We start from the raw sequence: 21,923 nt of genomic DNA, 5'->3' as shown, positions 1-21,923 counted from the left end.
ATATTTAGTCCCCATATGTGGCTACATGCATATTAGGCTCGGATTTGAGCTCATCTACCGAGAACTTTATTAGCAGGTTTTTTAATTGACTGATTGATGACTAACGTTCTAAAAATAATCTCATTAATTTTCATACTCGCTTAACTTTATCAAGAGCAGCCGGAGTTTTCGGGCTTCTAGTCCAATGGTGAGCGGCTCGCTGGGTGGCTGCTCCGTGGCCGCATAAATGTTGGCTGGCGTGAACAGGCCATAGGCTTCACAGGATTTTAGGAAATTGAGCACCTCCTGGACGGCCGGATACGGCAGGATAATGTTCTGTTTGGCCATGCCGGTGAGAAGGCCAAGCACACAGCGTTTGACATGCAGCCAGGTGTCCGCATAAAGGCGTGCGCCCGAGCCGCCCTCGAGGGCGTGCGCGATGCGCGAGAGCCCGAACTCGTAGTTCGATTTGGCGCAGTACAAGGTGCCCACTACCAGGTTGACAATGCATAAATGATGATACTGCTTGCCCTGATTACCCTTCAGCTCCTCGGCGTTCTCCACTTTGCGCATCAGCTCCTCAGCCTCTTCGTTCTGGAACGTCATAATGTAGGAGACGCACAAATTGGCCAGCACCGCTGCCGACACGGACATGATCTGAAAAGAGATTTAGATACACATGAGTACGTGGTAGGCAGGCTGAATGAGTAAGAGGGAGTAGATTTACATCGTCCGAGTGCTGGCGCACGATGGGCTCATAGAAGGCGGCCGCCTCCTTGTACTTGTCCTGCATGAAGAGCACATGGCCGGCATTCAGGCGCCACACAGAGCAGATGGCGTTCTCGGAGCAAAACTCTGCGCTGGAGCGAAACTCACGCTCGGCGCCCAGAAAGTCATCCTCCCGCCAAGAGATCCAGGCACGTGCCATGACCACGGGCAGATAGCTGTGGAAGAATATATGTTTATCTAGTCAATCGGCAAGAAGTTTCACTTACAGCTCCAGTGCCTGCTCGTAATCCTTGAGGGCATCCCTTAGCGCCTGCTGCTCACTAGTAGCCCTCACCTCCTGCACCCGAGCGGCCAGGCTGCGCAGCTTACCCGACAAGCTGGAGGCGAGCGTGCCCAGCTTCTTTTCGGCTAGCTCGCCACTGGTCTGAGCCGTAATCAGCGCATCCAGCAGCTCGTACAGATACTGCGATAGATACTTGTATGTGAGGTCCGTGTGCTCGGCCAGAATATCAGCGGCCGTCTCGTAGAGCTCGTGCTTGCAGCAGGTAAGCAGAATGTTAGCGAAAGTCTCCTTGGGGCAGGCAGGTGCACCCAGCTGCAGCAGGAACGCCAATTTGCGTAGGCCCGCAACCGGGCCCTGGGCATCGGTCAGGGCCATATTGTGCAGCGTGACCGGATCCAGCTCACTTTCCGCGCGTGGCGGCAGATCAAGCAGGGCATCCCGTGCCGCTTCCACATTGCCATCCTGATACTCCAAGGCCGCCTTGAGATTGAGTGCCTGCGTAATTCCGGACAAGGCCATGGTAATGGGATTGCCCACGCTGCGTGCGCTACCATCCGTGTCCACCTGAGCACCGATGCCCAGCTCTGGATGATTGCGCATGCCGCGCTCCACAATCTCCGATGTGTAGTCCAGGGCTTGGGCGCGCTGCTTGCGCTGAAAGTGCGCCAGTGCCACATTGTAGGCCACCAGCGGATTGAAGCCGCCCACCTGGAGAGCCGACTGAAAACGCTGCACCGCCGCCTCGTGCTCATCCGCCTGGAAGAGCAGGCAGCCCTCATCGTTGAGCGTATCGGCAGTGCCGCCGGCGCGCTGATTGAGCAGGCTCTGGGCGCCAGCATAATCCTCACTCGAATAGAGTATCGCGCTCTGCAGCTGCAGGCATAGTTCATGCAGCTCCGACTCCTTGTCACCAATCTGCTTCAGGACACGCAGTGCCTCCGCAAAAATGCCCGCCTGGTAGAGCGACTGCGCATAGTAGAATCTGCCAAGCGTTTGCAGTCACCGTAAATGGGATCTAGAATTGATCTTCAGCAGACTCACCTGTACTTGGACTCCTTGGGCACCAGCTGGCAGAGCTGCTCATAGCAGCTGGCCGCCTCCTCGTATTTCTGGGCATGATAGTAGCAATGGCCCAGCGTGGAGAGACCTGCTCGCGTATTGGCCGCCTCGCCGCAGCTCGCAATACACTCGACCACGTCCTCATAGCGTTTGTCCTTGATCTGGCCAAGGCATGGCTTGTTTAGCTGATGATGTGCAATTGGATGTGCAGCTTACCAGATTGTAGATGGTTCGCGTGACATGTCCCTCGCGCAGGATTATGCCCTGGTGCAGCATTTTACCGGCTCTGCTTAGTAATGAAAATTTCTAGCTGGGATTTGTTGTGGCGTCGCTCGACGTAGTCATGGTTACCCTTGCCCGTCTGGCTAGCCTTGGCAACGGCAAACAGTTGGCCAATGCCATGTGAAAAATGCAAAAATGCATCAAAGGGAGAAACCCACAATGGAAAACCCATCCATATCAACGTCTAACATCTGGATGTAGCATAACTTTTAGACGAATGGAATTCTTTTTAAGTTGTTTTTTTTTTTTTTATTATTTTATACCACTGTGCAGTGGCTCAATATGCTAATTAGATTTAAAGCAAGGGCCGCTGCATGGAAGCCACAGAAAAAATGCATCAGTTGCAGACGCGGCACGGTTAATGCCAGCCCCGGCCCAGTAGCTGCTTGGAACGCGTCGTGTGCAGAGTATATTACGGCAGCTGGAACCATGGCCATGGACGACTACGAGGATGACAGTTAGTGGACGCTTTTTGTATGAAAAACTGCTCGTTAATTAAAAAAACCTCATCCAATCCTAGTGAGCAGCGTGGGCGTAACCACGGCGCGCATCGAGAACCAACAGCACCACCAGCAGAGCCATCAGCAGGGACAGGGACAGGGACAGGGCAGCGGGGGCGCCGTCAAGGTTGGCGGCTGGCGTTACGAGGACGCTAGTCGCTACATTGGCGAATGGAATCAACGCGGACAGAAGCATGGCATTGGCCATCTGCAGTTTGCCGATGGCACCCGCTATGATGGACAGTTTCAGGAGGGACTGAGCCAGGGACTGGGTTGCCTTTGGTTTCCCGATGGTGCCAAGTGAGTAATTGTCTTGCCTTGGCTTCCTTCCACCTCAAATGACAACACTTGCACTGTACAGATACGAGGGCGAGTTCCATCAGGGTTGGTTTCATGGGAACGGCATTTTTTGGCGCTCGGATGGCATGAAATACGAGGGTGAGTTTCGTGGCGGTAAAATCTGGGGTCTGGGTCTGCTGACCTTTCAAGACTTTACGCACGGCTTTCCACGCAACGAGGGCTACTTTCAGGACTGCCGCTTCATGCGGAGGCGTCGCTGCCCGGACGTGGTGCAACGTGCCCAAAAATGTGCCCTAATGGCGCGATCGCAGAGCGAGCATCCCTACTGAACATCAGCTAACCCATCGTCCCACCGTCCTAGAGAAACATCAAATAAATAGTCGTTATCTTAACAGTTGTGCGTATTTGCTTTTGTTTGTCAATTGTATCAATATTTTAACAACAATTCGTTTGCCGGCTTGCTAATCCCCGCTAGGCGCGCCCACAAGATACCAAGCATTGCGTGCCTTGACCGCGGCATTCCGCACCAGGCGCTTGGGGTCGTCCAGAGCATCGGCCAGAACCAGCGTCACATCCACCTTGTGGGGCAACAGGACATAAGTTGGATACTTGGTTATGTCATAAAGCAGCTCGAGGGCTGCTATGCGCACTTGCTGTGTGTTGAGTAGGGGAAATTAATATTTAATTGAAATAAGGAAGGAAGCTAGCTAGCAAAGGCCCGACGCTGCACTCACCATGTTGAGCTGCGTCTTTTGCTTGGATAGTTCCAGGCAACTGGGCAGAATGTGTCCCAGATGCGCCTGAAAATACGCATCCTGCTGCTGCACAAAGTTCTGACAAATGCCCAGAGCTATGCACAGCGAATGGGCATCATTGTGGGCATCCAGGGTCTTGAAGAGCAGCGGACCCAGCTGCTTGATATTCAGCCTTATCACCGAATGAGGCGTTGCCTTCAGCACATAGATGAATGCCTTCATATGATGTTCGCAGCAGCTGGAGAGCTTTGTGCCCAGTTTGTTCATAATGGTATGAAAGAACTTTTGCTTATACAGAAACTTGACCACAGGCAAATCCAACTCTGGATACTCTGCAGCGATAATGTCAAAGGCTAAGGCGGCGGCGTTACTCAGGTTCGGATGCTCCAGCAGATCCGTGAGCTGACCAAATAAAAAAGGAAGCAAACAGTTGTCAATTGTTTAAGTATAGTTGGACTCAGTACTCACATCGCTGATAATTTCGGCAGCCTCCTCGAAGCCAGCAACCACCAGACCCTTGGCTAGCCAGGCCAGCAGATGGACGGCGCGCTCGTCGCCAGCTTTGACGGCAGCTTTTAACTGATGCGCGATGCGCTTCACTTGGTTGCGGTTTGCCTCATTGTTGTCCATTTTATTGACCAGACTGCAGAGCAAGTGATGCGCAATCTCACGCAGCTGCTCGTTATCCGTGCTTAGCGATAGCTTAGTTAGATCGTCCAGCAGCCGCTCGAAATGATCATCCAAACTGATGTCCTTGTGCAAGTAACCCAACAGACCTTTGGCCACGTACAGATGGGCTGTCTGGTGTAACTCCAACGTCGGCAGATACTCGCTTACAATGGCGCTCTGCTCGGATAGCGGCAGCTGCTGCATAATCCGACTCAGTGCGGCGGCAATTATCTCCAACGATGCCAGCGGTAATTCGGGAGTCTGGTTCGCCAGCTCGATGAGCTTGTGTAGCAAATTTGACTGCTGCTGCAGCTCGACAATAAAGCGTTGATCCTCCTGAATAAGCAGAGCGCTCAGCGCTTCCAAGGCCAACAGACGACCCGGCTCCGCGACAGTTTCCGTAAACAGCTGCTTCATAACCAGGTCGAGTATGCGTTGGGTGAACGCTATTTGCGGCAGCAGCGGCAGCAAATTCGCATAGATCTTACGTTTGATGAACTCGGAGAATATCGCAAAGTTGCGCATGCAAATGTCTATGAAGTTGGACTGCAGCTCGACGGGTTGCAGTGCGCCTAGATTAACGGTCAGCATCTTAAAGTCCAGATCAATGTGCGGATGGCTAACCAGCTGTACCAGCGCCTTGTAGATGAGCGCACGCTGCTCCTCACTCAGCACGGGCACACACTCGCACAACACGGACAAGGCGGCGCGCTGCAGCTCCAAATCCTGTTGCTTGGCATCAAAATCGTCGCACTCACACAGACGCAGCGCCTGTATGACATCATCCTGCAGTGGCAGCAGTATGGTCTTGTCCAGCTTCAACAGGGAATCCCGCAGAGCGGCCAGCTTATAAACCTGCGCGATAATATGATAGAATCTTATGCGCTCCTCGCAACACGCCAAATTCAGTTCGATGGCCTGCAGCTTAAGCAGAAATGTGTTGAGTATCTTGTCGGCGGCATATGTCGCATCGCCAGACACACACATCAGAGATATAGCAGTGGCTGGATGAAAGAGACGATGGTGAACATCGCTCAAATGAGGCAGTACAACGCCCAGCACGGTGCTCTGATAGTTTTGGCTGATGCTCGGCACTTTGGCGGCGCTCTTCAGCAGCTCGGCGAGTGCTTTGAGTGCGCATCTAAGCACATCCGCATTATCAGATCCTGGAAATGTTTCCGCCTTCAATGCCTGCCAGATTTGAGCGAAATGCGGCTCCAGTGCGTCCGGTTTAAACTTGAGAGCCGCTTGATGCTGTTAAACGCAATTGAAATCGGATTAGTCGATTTCACTGTAAGGCTTAAAATCGGTGTAGCTTACCAGAAGCTCAATGGAATCTAATTTGGCCACTAAAAGCTCGCTGTCGAGCTTCTCCACGGCCAGCGATACGGTCCACTCGGCAAACTGTTCGCTGGCGACCAGACAGTTGGTCAACTTTTCGGCCAGAGCATCACGTGTTATGGCCTCCGGATCTTGTTTGCTGGGATGGAAATCAATGGGAAAATAGCAGGCGAAGATTTCGAACATCTCCTCGGCTAAATGCAGCAGTGGATATTGCGATATAAATTCTGGCATGAAACTAAAAATGATGTCCAAATTGCGCGGGTCACGTTCGCCATCAATGGAATTAATCAGCCCGTACAAAAAGTCACCCGACATCTTCACAAGCTCTGCAATGCAAACAGACGAGGCGTATAACACTCAGAAGGTCAGCAAAAAGCAAAACTCACCTGGCTGGAAATGCGATGTCAGGAACTTCAACATGTTGAACACCTTGGTGCGATCGCCGCGCGTCTGCGACTGGCAGGTGGTGTACTGGAAAAACGCGTGCAGCAGGAGGGGCACACTCTCAGCCGGCAGCTGCTTCATGCGCACTAAGGCATTGAGGCCCTCAATTATGGCGGGCATAACATTGTGATGATCGCGTAAGCGATCCGTATAGAAGGTCGTCAGAAATTCCAATTGTTTTGAGCTCAACACATCACCGGGCAGAGCGCTCAGCACAGCCGACAACAGATTTGTGCCGGCCACGCGTTGTTCGGTGTCCGGCGATGTCAATGCAAAGCCCAATTGCTCGGCCAGATCAGCAATGTTGTAGGTTCCACCGGTAAGCTCTGGCTCGCAGACAAAAAGACACTATAGAGACCAGCTGATTTGAGTGTTTCGCTTACCATTTGCAATTTGTGTGGCCGCTGCTTGCAGCTTGGATTCGCTTTTCAGGGCCTTCTCGAGTGTTGCTCGTGTGGGCGTTGCCATGCTGGATCCGGCGCTAACGTAAGCGCTAAATTTAACACACAAATACCTTCCTTAAGCAATCTAAAGCCAAAAATATTATGAGACTCAAATGGTGTGCTTGCTTCTTTTGTTATCTATAGGGGGCCCAGACACGGTCAAGCTGTAGGTCGAACATGTTAAGTAGCCTAAACAATAAGTTGAGTCGGTTGTCTTACATGTTATGTTCGCTCTTGCAAGTGCGTGTGACTACGTATGCCACTGTTTAGCATTCATATAAATTAAGTTTAGGTCTGCAAGACCCCCTTATTTAGTCAGTTTGACCGTATCTCGACCGCTCTTCCAATTAGAGGTGGAACTTAACTGCCGCTTTGTAGCTATCGATCGCTTTGTGCAATTATCGATATTGCCACCTTGTTTGAATTGTAAAAACAAACAATTTCTTGTTGTTGTTTTTTTTTTACTGTATTTATCAGATTATTTTTGGAAAATTTACAATATATTTGTCAAAAGTCAGAATTTACAGTGTACAAATCGTTGAATGATTTCGACAAGTGGCAGCATTAGTTAGGTTGCCACTGTGCTAAATAAAGATCTTGGATAAATTTAAGCAAATTTATGGAGAAAAAACTGTCAAAATTATCCATTCCGATGTAGTCTAATGGAAATAATACAATAATGACAATTTATTTAAATAGTCCAGCTTTCATTGGCAAGTGCGATATCTAATGAAATATCGGCACACAGAAAATAATTCGATATTTGAAGCCATCACTGGCATTGCGTTAGTATTAAGCAACAACAATCGCCGCAAAAGTCGCAGCACCCGTTTATTTTAGCTAATGCTTTGCTTTTAAATTTGAACAAATAAATTTGTTCATACAGTTTAGGCTCGTAACGCCGTGTAACAAAGCCAGTGTACTAATGTCCATAACCGTAAGTAGGCTGGTTAACGAAAACATTGAGGAACTGGACGAAGTCGTCACTGCTGACGCCCCCACGTAGCGCATACGAGATTAAAATTGTTAACAATGCAAGTGGAAACGCATACAGAATTACCTGCAACTAATTATCGTTATTCTATTTAAAAATTGTATTTTATGTGCATTTAAACTGAAGGCAGCAAGCGGCTGTTTGTGTGTGTGAGTGTGAGTGTGTTTGACGAAACTTAAACGCCGCGGAAATTTGAGCTCTGTTTTTCTCTGCTTCTGCTCATTCTTGTTGTGTGTATGTGTGTGTTTGTGTGTATGTGTATGTGCGCGCGCTTGTGTTAGTTTTTTTTTTTTTTTGCAAAGTTTTAACGTCGCTGACTTGAAAGAATTATTCAAAAGCCTCAGCTACGACGACTCAACAAGGTCAAGCGCCTTATTTGTCAACGGCAAGGTTCATATTTATTTTATTACATTTCGCCAAACGGATTCCGATTCACTTTGGGCTAACAACTCGGAAATGAGAGCGCGGCGCAGTTGCACGTTCTTGTTTTAAATTTGGTGACAGCAGCAACAGTGGCAACGGGTTCGAACAATTGTGCTTATAATTAGCGCACTTGCCGTCTGTGTCTACATATGTATGTATGGATTTAAGTGCTAGTACATTTTGTAGTTGTCTTCGGTCGTTGCCATTGCTATCTTCTTTTATTATTTTCGGTTATTTTGAGGCTGAAGCATAGCGCGACCAATACTTACTTTCCATTTTTACCTACATAAGTGTGTGTGTCCGATTGTCTCCGCCTGTACGTGTGCACGTGTGTGTGTGTGTGAGTGTGAGTGAGTGACAAAGCCGCTGCGTTGCTTCCGTTCTATTGTCTGAGAGTAAATACAAAGACAGTCGGAGTGAGAGAGTGAGAGAACGATAAGCTTACGCATTTAAGCAGCAGTAAAAATAACAACAACAACAACAACAGTGCTCATGACTTTAATTGGGACTAATCTTTGTTTCGTTTTTGGTTACAACGACAACAACCTGTTCCGATTTCGAACAGTTACTGCGAGGTGGCAAGCAAAAGACAACCACTTGCGTAGGAATGACCGTAATGGCCAAAACTACAATTGAAGAAATATGCGAGAATGCCAAATTAGCAAGAGACATGGCCCTGACAGGCAACTACGACTCGGCCTGCATATACTACGAGGGATTGCAGGTATGAATAAAGCATAGAGAAACATAACAAAAATTAAATTTACGAACTGCCGAAGATGAAATACCCTATATTTTCTCTGAAGTAGTATGTGGATACTGATCAGATTTTGCTTATCTGTTAGAAGCTGCTAAGTTTCACTTGAAAAAGAATATCCGAATTTAGCTAGAAAATAGCTAATGTTGATATTGATCAAGAATATATGTGCCGAAGTTACAATACCTTCTGCTAGGGTATAAAAAACTAGAGAAATCAATTGCTAATCCTCTTTATTTTAGGGCATGCTGGCGCGCCTGCTTAAAAGCACTGTAGATCCCATGCGCAAGGGCAAATGGAGCATGGTGAGTGATTGGTACTGAAGTTCTTTCTTTGAGATTAAAGGTTGCCATGGTTTACATCACAGATCAATCAGCAAATCAATCAGGAGCATGCGAAAGTAAAGGCCATACAACGCACACTGCAGGACATTTCGTTGGATTTGCAAAACACAAAATTTGCTCATAAGCTGCGCTCGCAGCTAAGCGAAGATAGCAATGTAAATAAGGATCCTGCTGCATGGTTTAAGCCCGATCCCGACATATGGACGCCGCCACCGAAAGATCCAGATGTATGGGGCCCGCCCAAACCACCGCCGCCCGTACAGACGGTGGGTCGGCGGGCAACAGCAGCAAATAGCCGCCGTACAACAGCAGCCGGCACGCAGAGCAGCGGCCGGCCCAGCACAATCCCACAAAGCACTGCCCGCAATGGAGCTGGAACTGCGCGCAATAGTCGTCCATCGGCCTCCACATCGAATAGTGCACGTGGCGGCGTCAATGGCCGCGTGACCGGACGTAAATTGTCCACCTCAAACAGCGCCAGCAACAACAACAACAACGACAACAAAGATGACGACGCGACAGCAGCGGTCATCAATGGCTCCACAGCCGACGGCGATGCGGGTGAGCAACAGGCAGTCGAAGAGGAGCGCAAATTTCAACCCAACAATCACATCGAAGCAGAGCTGGTCGACATATTGGGTAAGTAAAGAGCTCCTCAGCTGCTCGGTTGACCCGGCTAACATATTCTTCTGCATCCTGCTCAGAACGTGATATACTCCAAAAAGATCCCAAGGTGCGCTGGAGCGACATTGCTGATCTGCACGATGCCAAGCGACTGCTGGAGGAGGCCGTTGTGTTGCCTATGCTGATGCCCGACTACTTCAAGGTGCGTCATCATGTCACCTGCGCTTGGCTGAATCATCAGCAAGCCTATTTGTTATACCCTGTGGGCAATGAAAACTTAGGGTATTATGGTTGAGAGCGAAATTAAAGAACAGACATCTCCCACCACGTGTCCGTCTATCCGTCCGTCTGCATAAACACGTCTAGAGACTAAGATCCGAATACTTTCGTTGCTTTTCCGATTTTGTATATGTATTTGGGAATATTACGTGCCGCTTGTAGCTTGTTACAGGTCAAATCATAGTCGGGTACTGACTTGTAAAGCCAGCTTTAATCGCTATAAACTGTTGATAAAAACTCAGAAGTATAGCTGATAAGCAATGCATCTAATTTTTACCACTTTACCTGTTTATCAATTGTTCTTTAATGCTTTCCATGTGTTATGCAGGGCATACGACGTCCGTGGAAGGGCGTCCTAATGGTTGGCCCGCCTGGCACGGGCAAAACAATGCTGGCCAAAGCAGTGGCCACCGAATGTGGCACCACTTTCTTCAATGTCAGCTCCGCCACGCTGACCTCGAAGTATCGTGGCGAATCTGAGAAAATGGTTCGTCTTCTGTTCGAGATGGCGCGTTTTTATGCGCCCAGCACAATTTTCATAGATGAGATTGATTCTCTGTGCTCGCGGCGTGGCTCTGAATCGGAGCACGAGGCATCGCGACGCGTCAAATCGGAGCTCTTGGTGCAAATGGATGGCGTGGGCGGCGGGGAAGAGCAGGCAAAAGTTGTCATGGTGCTGGCAGCCACCAATTTTCCATGGGATATTGACGAGGCGCTGCGAAGGCGTCTGGAGAAGCGTATCTACATACCACTACCCACGGACGAGGGCCGTGAAGCGTTGCTAAAGATCAATTTGCGCGAAGTGAAGGTTGACGATAGCGTCGATCTGAACTATGTGGCCAATCAGCTGGAGGGATACTCCGGCGCAGACATTACCAATGTGTGCAGGTATGTGAGAGTTGCATCAGGAATGGGTGTTAAAGTTTAAATTGCGTTTTTGGTTGCTTTATAGGGAGGCCAGCATGATGTCCATGCGGCGTAAGATAGCCGGTTTGACGCCGGAACAAATCCGTCAGTTGGCCACCGAGGAGGTGGATCTGCCGGTATCGGTTAAGGATTTCAACGAAGCCATCAGTCGCTGTAATAAAAGTGTGTCCAGAGCCGATCTGGACAAGTATGAGAAGTGGATGAGGGAATTCGGTTCGTCATGATGGCGTTACACACGGATTTCAACAAACCTAGGCATCTATCTATATGTATAAATATTTTTTGATAACAACCAATACACACAGATAGTTTTAACAAAAGCTTTTAAAGTGTAAACCGGCCGGACAAATGTTGAACATATTTTATATATAATCTTTTGCATATATATGTGTATATATGATATATGCATATATACACGAAGCGTTGGAATTCAAAAGACTAACAGTTCTTAAAGAGGAAATATTAAAAAAATAAGAAACCTAAGCAAAAGTGAAATTGAAAGCTTAGCAACAAAATAACAAATCATTGATTTCAGACGGGCAATCAAATTTGTTTGATCCCTGAGATTAATCTAAGGCAATCATAGAGCATGTGCACGATCCTTCCAATCCTTTCCAATCGCAACTAAGCCTATTATGAACATGCCTCCTAGCCCATGGCTTCATTTAACATTAGCCCCAATTTAATCATACAATATAAGTTGTTTTTTCCATTTTAATTAAAATTATATTTAACACACACACTCACGAGTTTTCACTGTCTAATTAATGTAATTAATTTTCGCCTAATTTATATAAAATATAATATATCATAGAGTTTAGTTTTTAATATATGAAACATAAACCACAGCCAGAGAATTGTGAAGCTGCAAATGTACTTAAAATGCAATATTGAAACATTTTAAACAATAAACCCAAGATTTTTAACTCGAAAAGCCTGCATTTATTGCCAATTTAATTCAAATTCCGTAATATTTCATTTGTTTGTATATAAAACACGCAATATGTAAACAAAGCACTCGGATGAGTCATTCTCGTTGTGATGGCAGCTTCGGCAGCGTCTCCGAATCGGGCTTAATTAGAACTACATTTAACTCTCAGTAGGGTCTTGGCGGCGGCGGCATGGGCATCATGGGACCCATCATTGGATAGGGCACATTGGCTGCACCGGCCATGTGTGGATTGGGATAGAAGCCGCCGCCAGTGCCAGGCAGGTTGCCATAGGCGGGCATTCCCCCGCCGCCCGTGCTGTGACGCTGCGGAGCCGTCTGTTTGCGGATCAGCTCCTGCATTTTCTCGGCCTTCAGCTTGCGCAGATGCATTGTGCGTCGACTGGTCAGGAACTCATCGAGAAATGTTTCCACGTTGAGCTCGTTGTCGGTAAACTTTTTCACAATCTCTTCTGTTTTCTCCTCGCTCTCGGAGGCGGCTGTCTGGAGCAGAGCCAACGCGGTCTCCTGGCTGACGCCTCCAGTTTTCTCCTTGATTTGTGACAGCAATTCCTGGACAGCAGCGCAGCTGGTGCGTCCCTCCTCCGATAGTTCGGCCAACTTGCCGCGCAGCTCAATGATTTTTGGCTCCTTCTCAATGTTCTTTTCGGCTCTGTTGCGATTCTCCTCGAAGAAGCGGACTTTTTGTGTTTTCAGCGATTCGAGAACTTCGTCCACCTTTTCGTCCAGTTTGTCATCGTTGTTGAGCAGCTCTTTCAGTTGGTCCGAGTTCATCGGAAAGAGTGACGATTGCAATTGATTTAGATATTCCTGGTACATGATGGCGTTTCCTTTTCTGAGGTTGCCCAGCTCGGACTTTTAGTTTTTATCTATATGTTTAGTTTTTGTTGAAAAATTGTTTTTATACGTTCGCAGTCACACAACACTGTTTTCTAACAGTGAGAATAACACCAATATATGCTGAACTGCTATTAACAGCACCATATTTGATAGTCTGGCAAGGCGAGCCGTTTAGTATTGCCACCCCGTGTTTGAAATATCAACAATGCGTAGCGCGCCAATTTGAATCGAATTTAACTCATACAAGTACAAACTATTTACAGCAACAATGTATATTTATGTAATTACTTAATCAAGAGATTATATGTTTGATTCGGCGCATATATCTGCAGCGGATTCGCCGCGTAAATTGTAACAGGCAAGTTCCACACCATTGTCTCGACTGGCAGCTCGGCGGGCGCCTTGAGCTCGCCGGACGCAGGATTCGGTGTGCCAAAGTCCATCAGGGTGCTGGTGACAAATTCAAAATGCAGACGCCACTTAACATCCACCAGATCCGTGCGAAATGTAGGCGTCACATGCAGAGGAATGGGCACAACTACCTGAGTCTGCAGCGTCGCATAGCAGACCTGGAAAGTGTGCCAAATATGATAAAGGATTAGGAGATAAACAGAGATTCAGCTGGCCACAGACCTGATGGGACGTGGAAATAGTGCTCAGCTTGCCCGTGGGCGTGGGCTCATCCTTGTTGCGCGCACTGCCCGAGGTCTCCGACTTGTGCATATTATCCACAGCAATGCCACTGGCTATGCTGGCCATATCGAAGGAATTCAGCGAGGAAGCATCATCGCAGGCGTGTGCCTGCATTGGCTCCAGCTGCGGGCGTATGGGCAGCTCCTGTTGTTGCAGCTTCACAGAGAACTGCACGCAACGCACCTGGCAATTGCCAAAATCCAGGCTTCCCACAATGTCCTCGCCCAGCTTGTACGCGGGCTTGAACAGGCAGAAGCGTCCAACAAAGCCGCGCTTGTTCGAAATCCGATAGAACTTGGGAGCACGCCGTGCGGTCACATTCTGCAAACGAATCGTTGATTTATTTAGTAGGATTTATTGTTGATACACACCTTCAGGTGATGCCAGGATATTTCCAATTCGCTTATCTCGCGCTTCTCCAGAAACGGATTGGTTGGCGCCAGCTCCTCGTTAGTCTCCACCGTAACCGGCAGCTCGTCCGGTCGCGCTATCAACGGTATCGGCAGCACACGGATCGGCACGGTCAGCGTTTGCACCTTGGACTTCACACGCTGCGTGGCAATGGTGATTTTGTAAAAGTAGCGTATGTCGTGGCCACGATACGTGGGCGGCCCATCCCGCGGCACAAACTCGTTGAAGAAATCTGCAAAAGAAATCTGAATTAAAGGGAACACAAGACCCGTGCTTGGTCGACACCCACACATCTTGGTCTCGCCAGGCAGCAGCTTGAGATCGCAAAACAGAATCTTCGGCTTGGTGGCCACAATGACCTCGCCGGGCGTCTGGGTGACGGCATCCAGCGCAGTGCGTCCAATGAGCTCGGCCAGCTCCGCCGTCTTGTCGCCCGCGGGCGTGCTATAGCTGGTCTTTCGATAGCAATGCAGCTGGACCGAGGCCCAGGCCAGGTTCTCCACACTGTGCGCATAATCAAAGTTATTTTTATTAATTTGTAAAACCGATTTTCTTACCTTGCGGCGTTGGCGTTTCGATCTGTCGTCTTTTGCTGTTCCTCGGCAAAGAGCTTGTGCGTGAATTCAATTAAACACTCGACGCACTCGCCCGTGGCATAAATTGCAGAGTCTGCACGCACCAATTTTGCTTGAATTTCAATCATTTTGGCATTATTTATTATTATTTTTTTGTTTACTCCAAATCGAAAAACAAGAACTAATTGCCTTGTTTGTTATGGGTAATGGGAAAGCATGCAGTTAAAATCAGCTGAAAATCAGTCTTTGACATCTAGAGTTCTTGTAATTTTTTTAAACTACGTATTTTAATTATTTCTTTAATTCCTTGTAATTAAATCAGTTTGTGTTTTTGTGTTTCATCGATACATTTTATAGTCTGCACTATCGACTATCGTTTGCTGCGATTAGTTCACCTTAAATATCGATAGATATTGCTGCGTACGTTAACGTACGCAATTGTTAAATTTTGTTTTTATATATCCAAATACTGGCTTCTCACCCTAAAAACAACCTTACTTCTCTCTGCTGAACGGTTTATATGCGTCGAAAATCGATAAAGATTTGTCTTCAATTTGTGTAAATTGTTTGGCGCAACATTAACATTTGCTAGACTATTCTCAACAGCGAGCAACAGTTGAGCTATTCAATACTATCGATAACTCTTTGTCGTTTCATTTTGTGTTGTAATTCGCCCCGCTTGCATTGCGTTTCGTTTTGCCGTCCCCTTTGAGTACCAATTCAGACGTCGTCGCTTTCAAACGTGTTACGCGCGTGGTTCGCGCTTTGTTCGTTTGACAAATTCGTTGAATTTCCAAGAAAAAAGTAAATTGCAACATCAACAACGCAACAAGTGTAAAGTGTTGTGCGAATGCGTAAATCAAAATAATTTCTTGTACAAATCGGAGTGTTTCAGTTTTTATATAAGTTGCTTTTTTATAGCCATTCTTTGGTTTGGCCTTCGATCTGCGCGATCTGTGCGTCAAAATGTGCAGCAGCAAAGTTAAAAATGATTTAAGTGCTGCGTTAATTTAATTAAGCGTGGCAATAAATTTGCTGTTAATTTTTTAGTGTCAATGGTGAAAAATTGTAAAAAGTGTTCATTTATGCTGGGATTATACTGGACGTGTTCATTTTTGGATTTAAATAGAGCGGCGAAACGTGACAAAAGGTAAGCCATAAATTATTTGTGTCATTTCCAGTTTAGATGCTAGTAATTATTGTCAATTGAGCGGAAGAGCAATAAATGCATCTCTTGTTGGAGAACAAACAACAATTGCAATGTCCGGCTTAGCAACAACAACAGCAACAGCAACAACGACAACAAAATGCAGTAACAACAACAACACAGTAGCAACGCATTCCAACGCCGTCGGCATTTTGCCTACATACTTTGTTCCGTTTTGTTTTATTTTTTTTTTAGTTGTGGAGAGCGACGGACGCCACCCGCTATACTCTACATTCTTTTTGTAACGCTCTTTTGCTCGTTGTTGTTGCTGTTATTGTTATTGCTTCCATCTGCATAGGTAAAAGAAGCTACGTTAATTCGGATGTGGTTTTGCGCTTTAAAATCTTCATAAGCAACAACAACAACAGCAACAAAACAATAAGAAAAGGGTGCGTCGACATTCAATGTTGTTGTCTCGCCTTTACTGTGTTTTGCTGCTTTACTTTTTGCTGTTCACCTTCGTACGGTTATCACAGCGTACATTTTGATCTGCCGTTTCGTTGAAGATGTTGCTTGCTGTGGCTCCCAGCTCTTAAAGTCTCCACTCACTCACACGCACGCAGTCCCTCACGCATACCCATGCAAACAGTTATACCTGTTTTATTATTTGAGCGCAGCCGCCGCGCTCGCGAGCACTTTATGGCGGGGACTCACTCCATTGGAGCCGAGCGCCGGCGCGACGACGACGTTGACGACGCCGACGCCGACGACTGGAAGATCGGAATTTTTAGTGCAGCCCAACAACAGCGAACAGCAACATGTTGTTATTCTTGTTGCTGTTGCTATTTTCTTTGACAACAGGTTTATAAATAAGTACACATACACACACAAACACACTTGGCATAGAGTAGCTTTTACATGCTACTCAATTCTACTACGTTTTCCACGCTGCGGTGGGTGTTATGCAGACTACCTTTTTTTGCATGGCCGAGTTGCTTTTTTAGCTACTGCTCTCGGTCATTGTACTGTTTGTATTGTTGTCTTGCCCACCGCCTGCAACAAAACAATTGCAGTCACCAATGTATGTATGTATGTGTGTGTGAGTGAGTGTGTGTGTGGGAGCAGTGATGCCAACTTTTGAGCATCAGAAAAATAGCTAGCTCTAGGGAAAGGAAAAGGGAGAGAAGCTGAGATTCTGTTGTGATAAAAAACGCTGAAAATTGATTGGGCTCCGAATAGATATCAACTTTACGTTTCTTTCAAATTTCTTTCGCAATTGCATTTTCGAACAAGCCATATTTGACAGCAAAAAAAAAAAAAAAAACGGCAACACTGGCATAGAGTTATGTAGGGGGCTTAATTTTTGTTTTGCAGGCAGCATGGTTTTTATTCTTTGTTTATTTTTTTTTTGTGCAAGTTTGTTTTGCTGCTGTCTTGGTTAATGTATATGTATGTATTTGACGCTAAATTACAGCTATGTACGTTTTGGCGCCTTGGGTTTTTATGCTTTGCTTTGCTTTTTTGCGCGCTGCAAACTGAACTTTGTACTTTGGCTCGCCGCATGACTCACAGTCGTTCGGCTTAGCTGGGCTTTGGCTGGAAAAAGGCCCAGCCTTAGCTCGACTTTTGGAATGAGAAAAACTTTAATTAAAAGCTCGTTCATTCAATGTGGCGTATATTTGTCATATCTAGACTTTAGGTTCGCTTTTTGTAATCTTGGCCTTATCAATAATGCGACACAAGAGTGGTTCGTGTCCCAAAAAGGCGAAAGATAAGCCAAATATGTAATGGCCCATAAAAAATACATAAGTATTAACAAAAACAACAGCGATAACAACGAAAATACGCACAATGCAATTGCATTTAGAGCAGGTGATAGGAAGAAAGGTAAATAAAACCCAAATAATTTAAAGAAAAAAAAGCGTCAAACCAAATAAACGCAAAAGCAAAACAAAAATGCGTCAAATATAGGCCAAACGATCGAAAAGAAGAAGAAGAAAACGCCCAAACAGGCAGAAGCAGAGAGAAACTGGCACACGCGTGTGTGTGTGTGTGTGTGTGTGTGTGTGTGTGTGTGTAGTTACAGGTGCCAGCTAATCTAATTACGACATAGCGTAGACTCGTATCAAATATTTGCCCATTGATAATACAAAAAAATGTTAGTTGAATGTGTGTGTGTGTGTGTGTGTGTGTACGTATATTGAGGGCGCACTTTCTAATGTGCCGCAGTTATTGCAACAATCTGTGACACACACATACAGACATACCTATGCGTGTGAATATTCGTATGTATGTGTTGTCATAATTACTTTACAGCATTGCAATCGAAGAATTCTAAAAATAGCACAGAGTGGGGAATGCGGAATGGAATGGGGAATAATTAGAGCGTATTTCTAGCTCAGCTTTGGGAAGCCGATACTCACCACAACGGTAAACCCTTCCAGCCTCCACTTTTCGCAATCTCCTTTTTTGTGCCTATTTCGCAATTCGTAATCGGAGTGGAGTCTCTGCACAATTTTTATTTTTGGCATATGCATGCCGTGCTTTGTTTACTTTTGCTTTCGTTTTGGCATCGTTTTCGGTATCGGAATTGGATTTGGCATCGGAATCGGTATCGTTGTCGGCTTATTGTTATGCACAAATTATAGTTTATTATGCTTGCGCCTTAGCTGGAAATTCGAGCTTTTTGGTGGCGCAGCTGCTGCCGCTGCTGCCTTTTGCCGTTCTATAAACAACGCGGAATTTCTAATTGCGTCCAATTCGTGCGAAATCGAAAACCATATTTTTTAAGCAACAAAAATTCAAAGAAAACGTACGTTTGCCGTGTTTAGATAAACGCGTTTGTAAACGAAGGGGGAGGAGGTTAATACATATGTAAATATGTAAATTGAATACTGTTAAAAGCATGGAAAAATATATTGTGAATAATTAATGAAATTAAACAAGCAATTTGTAACGAGCTTTGTCAGACCTGTTTCATCTTACTTTGCTGAGTCCAGTGAATGGGTGGAAAGCTAATGTTAAAGGTAGTGAAAAACACTTGGTCCGATCAAAGCAGGCTTCTATATGTAATTATATTAAAATGCTTGCTCTATTAAAACGGAATATTCGATTTGGGCCTTAAACCTGAAATTGAAATGCAAATGAAGAGTTTTTAGCAAACCAAAACCAAAATAAAATAAAAAAAAAAAGGGAAAAGGAGCAATCCGAATGTATTAGACATTTTCGTTGATTTAGTGCGGTCAGTGCCACGCCTAGCCGCAGGCCGTGGACCGCCCTCGAAGCCGGGAGCGAAACCCGTTTCGCAAATCAAATGCGCCAACAGCTAACCTGTTTTTTTTTATTGTCTACCGTCTGACCATGATTTTGAGCTGAATGTTTGTCCATGAGCTGGCGGCAACGTGAGCTATTGTCCGAGTCCCGATCTGTGTATTATATACATATGTACATATATCTTCTGTATATATAAAACAGTTTTGTCCTGACTGACTGACTGACGGATTGGTGATTGGTGAAGCTAAAATGTTCACTAACCTTACCTTATGTGATGAAGGTACATGTTAAGATAGGGTTTCGGGAAATTCCACTCGCATGTGTTGAAAAATCGGAAAAACGATTATGTGCAACTTTTCTGTCCGCCATCCGATCGGCCTCATATTTATTTGCAAAGATATTTGTTCAAATTTTGTTGAAGGCTGTTGCACACTTTTCGACAAATCCATTTTTTGGGCGAAGTTTTAAGTTTGCATATATATGTGTGCCTGTTTGAACATACATGTACGCATGTTTGTTTTGTTGATATTCAAATATGCATGCATGCGTGCATGTATGAATACATGTCCGGAGTCTACATACATACATAAATGCAATCATTAATACATCATATACATTTATACATACACGCATATATATGCATGCATGTATGTATTTTTCCATACATAAATATATACATGCATACATGTATGTTTGTGTGCATGTCTGTATATATATATATGTATGCATGTTTGTATATGTGTGTATGCATGTGTGCTTGTATGCATGCAAACATATGCACATACATGCATACATATGTATGGACATACATACATACATACATAAGTATGTACATACATGTATGTACATACATAAATATTCAGCCAATGTCATTGTTATTGTAGCTTCTCTTCTTCTTCTCCTTCTGCCTGTTCAGTAAGAACACATATAAATGTATACATATATGCCCATGTGTGAATGTAGTACACATATTGTTCCACTTTATTTGCATTTCGTGTGCGGTTTCATGCATTTTCAAAGATATACTTCATCGTGTGCCCCGTTTCGTCTCCTCTAGTTTCGTTTTGATTCGTTGCGACTCGACTCGACTCGTCTTGTCGTGTGAGAAAGTTGTTGACCAAGCAACCAATGCCAACAAGAGCGGGTGGGTTAGAGGGGGGAGAAGAGGAACACCGCAATTGCACCAACAACGCCCTCATCCGACTGACTGCCCAGTCAATTCATGAAATTCATTCCCAGTTCCCACTGGCTATCCGGCCCTGGGGTCGAGTCTCTTCCCGCACATTCCTCAAACAGACACAAGGCTCGCATTACCCAACGACGACGACAACAACTACAATAACAACAAAAACAAGCCTACACGAAATACCAAAGAGCTCCCAGTTCCATCTGACTCCATTTGCGGAACGGAGCTCTCTGCGTACATAACTGCGATTAATGGCATGAATATCTTTAAATTACCTTCAAGAATGGAAATTCCTCTAATATTTTTCCCTTATGAATGAAAGAAAAAGGTCAAAATGCAGTACAGTGCACCCTTGAATAGAAGAAAGATTCGTTTCTGGCTTATGGAAGTCAAAAGGAAAAAGTTCAAATAAATATTTCTCAGTGTAGTAATCATACAGATTCGCATATATAATTTTATTTAAAACTGAAGCTCATTAGACGTCAGCTCACAGCTCACCTAATGGAAAAGTCTAAGAAAAATAGGCATATTTTCTTTTTGGACAGTAACAGAAAAAGGAAGGGGCGGGGGCTTGGGCAGGGCGTGTCTGGCACTTAGAAATTATAATCGAAACATTTGCTTACAAGCGATTCGCTGACTTTTCATGCTCATCTTTCGACATGCGATTGGCTCATGATTGATTTATAGATGTATGCATTGATTGATGGATAGCAGTGCGACAAAAGGTGCGACAATGGCCAAGAAGAAGAATAAGAGGGGATTACACTATGCAACAGAGTGCGCTATTTGAGCGTCTTGACTGACTGTACTTTTATTTGATAAATTCAGTTCTGGAATGTTGCCCTCGAATTGTCAATTGGTATTATTCAAAAAACTGAAAAACTGTTTTCCCAACAACCACGTTCTGCGCCAGTGCACCGATCCTGCTTACCTTTGTATCTCCCTCTCTCTCTTTCGCTCTATCTCTATCTCCCTTCGGCTCACGTTTAAGGTGCGCTCATTTTTGTGGCCTGCGCCTAGCTACCTGCCTCTTGATGATCTTGATTTTGCCGGTACGTTCGGTTTTTTGTACCTGGCCTCTGGCAGCTCGGCTCGATTTTGTGTGGAGCGAACATTTCCACCCCTAACGTTAACAGCAAGTTGACAGTTACCAGGCCAACATTCCTTGTTATACCCTGGCAGGGGGTATTATAATTTTGTCTTGAAATATGTAACGCATAGAAGGAGACATCTTCGACCCCATAAATTATATATATTCTTGATCTGTATCAAGAGTCGTGTCGATATTCTCGTCTGTTTCTATGCGAACTAGTCTCTCTTTCTGTTGCACATATGTCACAGCCGGCTGGATCGGATCACTATATCATATAGCTGGAACGATCGGTCGAAAGAATTTTTTATTTTTCAAGATATCAGAACTCGTCATTGACTATTATTCTTGGGCTTCTTAGAACGGGCAAAGTATTTTGAAAAGGTTCGGTCTGCAAGGGTATTAAATGTTCGGCGTGCCGTCTCGTGTTTCATTGTATTGGTATCTCCAGGCGTAACAGTCCATAAGAGTTGGTGATTGTATTACAATTTATTAATCTAAAATAATGTAGTATTCATCTCTATAATATCTCAGTGAGCACTTGAGCTGTAATGCCGAAATTTGGTATGTTCGTCAATCTTCACAGAATTCTCCATTTATCTGCAAATGATAATATGAATCGCT

General features: G+C 45.5%; 7 protein-coding genes across 13 annotated transcripts in view; 3 read left to right on the top strand and 4 right to left on the bottom strand.

Moving 5' to 3' along the window:
• Positions 1 to 52: 52 nt before the first annotated feature.
• Positions 53 to 2,379, bottom strand: LOC115763651 (tetratricopeptide repeat protein 30 homolog). The gene is made up of 5 exons (XM_030706318.1): positions 2,267 to 2,379; positions 2,033 to 2,211; positions 975 to 1,973; positions 707 to 923; positions 53 to 636 (listed from the first exon to the last, which is right to left on the bottom strand). Exons 1-5 carry the CDS (start codon positions 2,324 to 2,326, stop codon positions 124 to 126), a joined length of 1,968 nt encoding a protein of 655 aa, XP_030562178.1. The 5' UTR covers positions 2,327 to 2,379; the 3' UTR covers positions 53 to 123.
• A 318-nt stretch (positions 2,380 to 2,697) lies between these two features.
• LOC115763667 (MORN repeat-containing protein 4 homolog) lies at positions 2,698 to 3,524 on the top strand. Its single transcript, XM_030706338.1, has 3 exons — positions 2,698 to 2,789; positions 2,853 to 3,132; positions 3,194 to 3,524. The coding sequence occupies exons 1-3, from the start codon at positions 2,762 to 2,764 to the stop codon at positions 3,459 to 3,461; spliced, it is 576 nt and encodes a 191-aa protein (XP_030562198.1). The 5' UTR covers positions 2,698 to 2,761; the 3' UTR covers positions 3,462 to 3,524.
• A 4-nt stretch (positions 3,525 to 3,528) lies between these two features.
• Positions 3,529 to 7,422, bottom strand: LOC115763649 (MMS19 nucleotide excision repair protein homolog). The gene is made up of 7 exons (XM_030706316.1): positions 7,007 to 7,422; positions 6,728 to 6,951; positions 6,287 to 6,670; positions 5,877 to 6,226; positions 4,356 to 5,810; positions 3,867 to 4,289; positions 3,529 to 3,785 (listed from the first exon to the last, which is right to left on the bottom strand). Exons 2-7 carry the CDS (start codon positions 6,810 to 6,812, stop codon positions 3,594 to 3,596), a joined length of 2,889 nt encoding a protein of 962 aa, XP_030562176.1. The 5' UTR covers positions 6,813 to 6,951; positions 7,007 to 7,422; the 3' UTR covers positions 3,529 to 3,593.
• A 165-nt stretch (positions 7,423 to 7,587) lies between these two features.
• Positions 7,588 to 11,905, top strand: LOC115763653 (katanin p60 ATPase-containing subunit A-like 1). 2 transcript variants are annotated; one of them, XM_030706321.1, is made up of 7 exons: positions 7,588 to 7,724; positions 8,770 to 8,928; positions 9,204 to 9,266; positions 9,329 to 9,944; positions 10,010 to 10,131; positions 10,537 to 11,096; positions 11,161 to 11,905. In XM_030706321.1, exons 1-7 carry the CDS (start codon positions 7,713 to 7,715, stop codon positions 11,357 to 11,359), a joined length of 1,731 nt encoding a protein of 576 aa, XP_030562181.1. In that variant the 5' UTR covers positions 7,588 to 7,712; the 3' UTR covers positions 11,360 to 11,905. The 2 variants fall into 2 exon arrangements, with proteins under 2 accessions (XP_030562181.1, XP_030562182.1); XM_030706322.1 differs by lacking the exon at positions 7,588 to 7,724 and adding an exon at positions 8,187 to 8,355.
• A 231-nt stretch (positions 11,906 to 12,136) lies between these two features.
• LOC115763665 (vacuolar protein sorting-associated protein 37B) lies at positions 12,137 to 13,012 on the bottom strand. Its single transcript, XM_030706336.1, has one exon. It carries the CDS (start codon positions 12,901 to 12,903, stop codon positions 12,232 to 12,234), a length of 672 nt encoding a protein of 223 aa, XP_030562196.1. The 5' UTR covers positions 12,904 to 13,012; the 3' UTR covers positions 12,137 to 12,231.
• A 168-nt stretch (positions 13,013 to 13,180) lies between these two features.
• Positions 13,181 to 14,937, bottom strand: LOC115763660 (RAB6A-GEF complex partner protein 2). Its single transcript, XM_030706332.1, has 5 exons — positions 14,586 to 14,937; positions 14,318 to 14,532; positions 13,989 to 14,260; positions 13,558 to 13,938; positions 13,181 to 13,493 (listed from the first exon to the last, which is right to left on the bottom strand). Exons 1-5 carry the CDS (start codon positions 14,729 to 14,731, stop codon positions 13,209 to 13,211), a joined length of 1,299 nt encoding a protein of 432 aa, XP_030562192.1. The 5' UTR covers positions 14,732 to 14,937; the 3' UTR covers positions 13,181 to 13,208.
• Positions 14,938 to 15,344: 407 nt separating this feature from the next.
• The window catches only part of LOC115763644 (afadin), a 47,822-nt gene continuing 41,243 nt past the window's right edge, over positions 15,345 to 21,923 (top strand). For all 6 annotated transcript variants that reach the window (XM_030706281.1, XM_030706280.1, XM_030706279.1 and 3 more), the window contains exon 1: positions 15,345 to 15,753. The gene's annotated coding sequence lies outside the window, so the exon portion shown is untranslated. The remainder of the gene's footprint in view (positions 15,754 to 21,923) is intronic.

The sequence above is a fragment of the Drosophila novamexicana genome, unplaced genomic scaffold, assembly GCF_003285875.2.
Source record: "Drosophila novamexicana strain 15010-1031.04,08,12 unplaced genomic scaffold, DnovRS2.1 tig00000770-arrow-pilon, whole genome shotgun sequence".
NCBI lineage: Eukaryota > Metazoa > Arthropoda > Insecta > Diptera > Drosophilidae > Drosophila > Drosophila novamexicana.
This window is presented reverse-complemented; position numbering and strand designations above follow the sequence as displayed.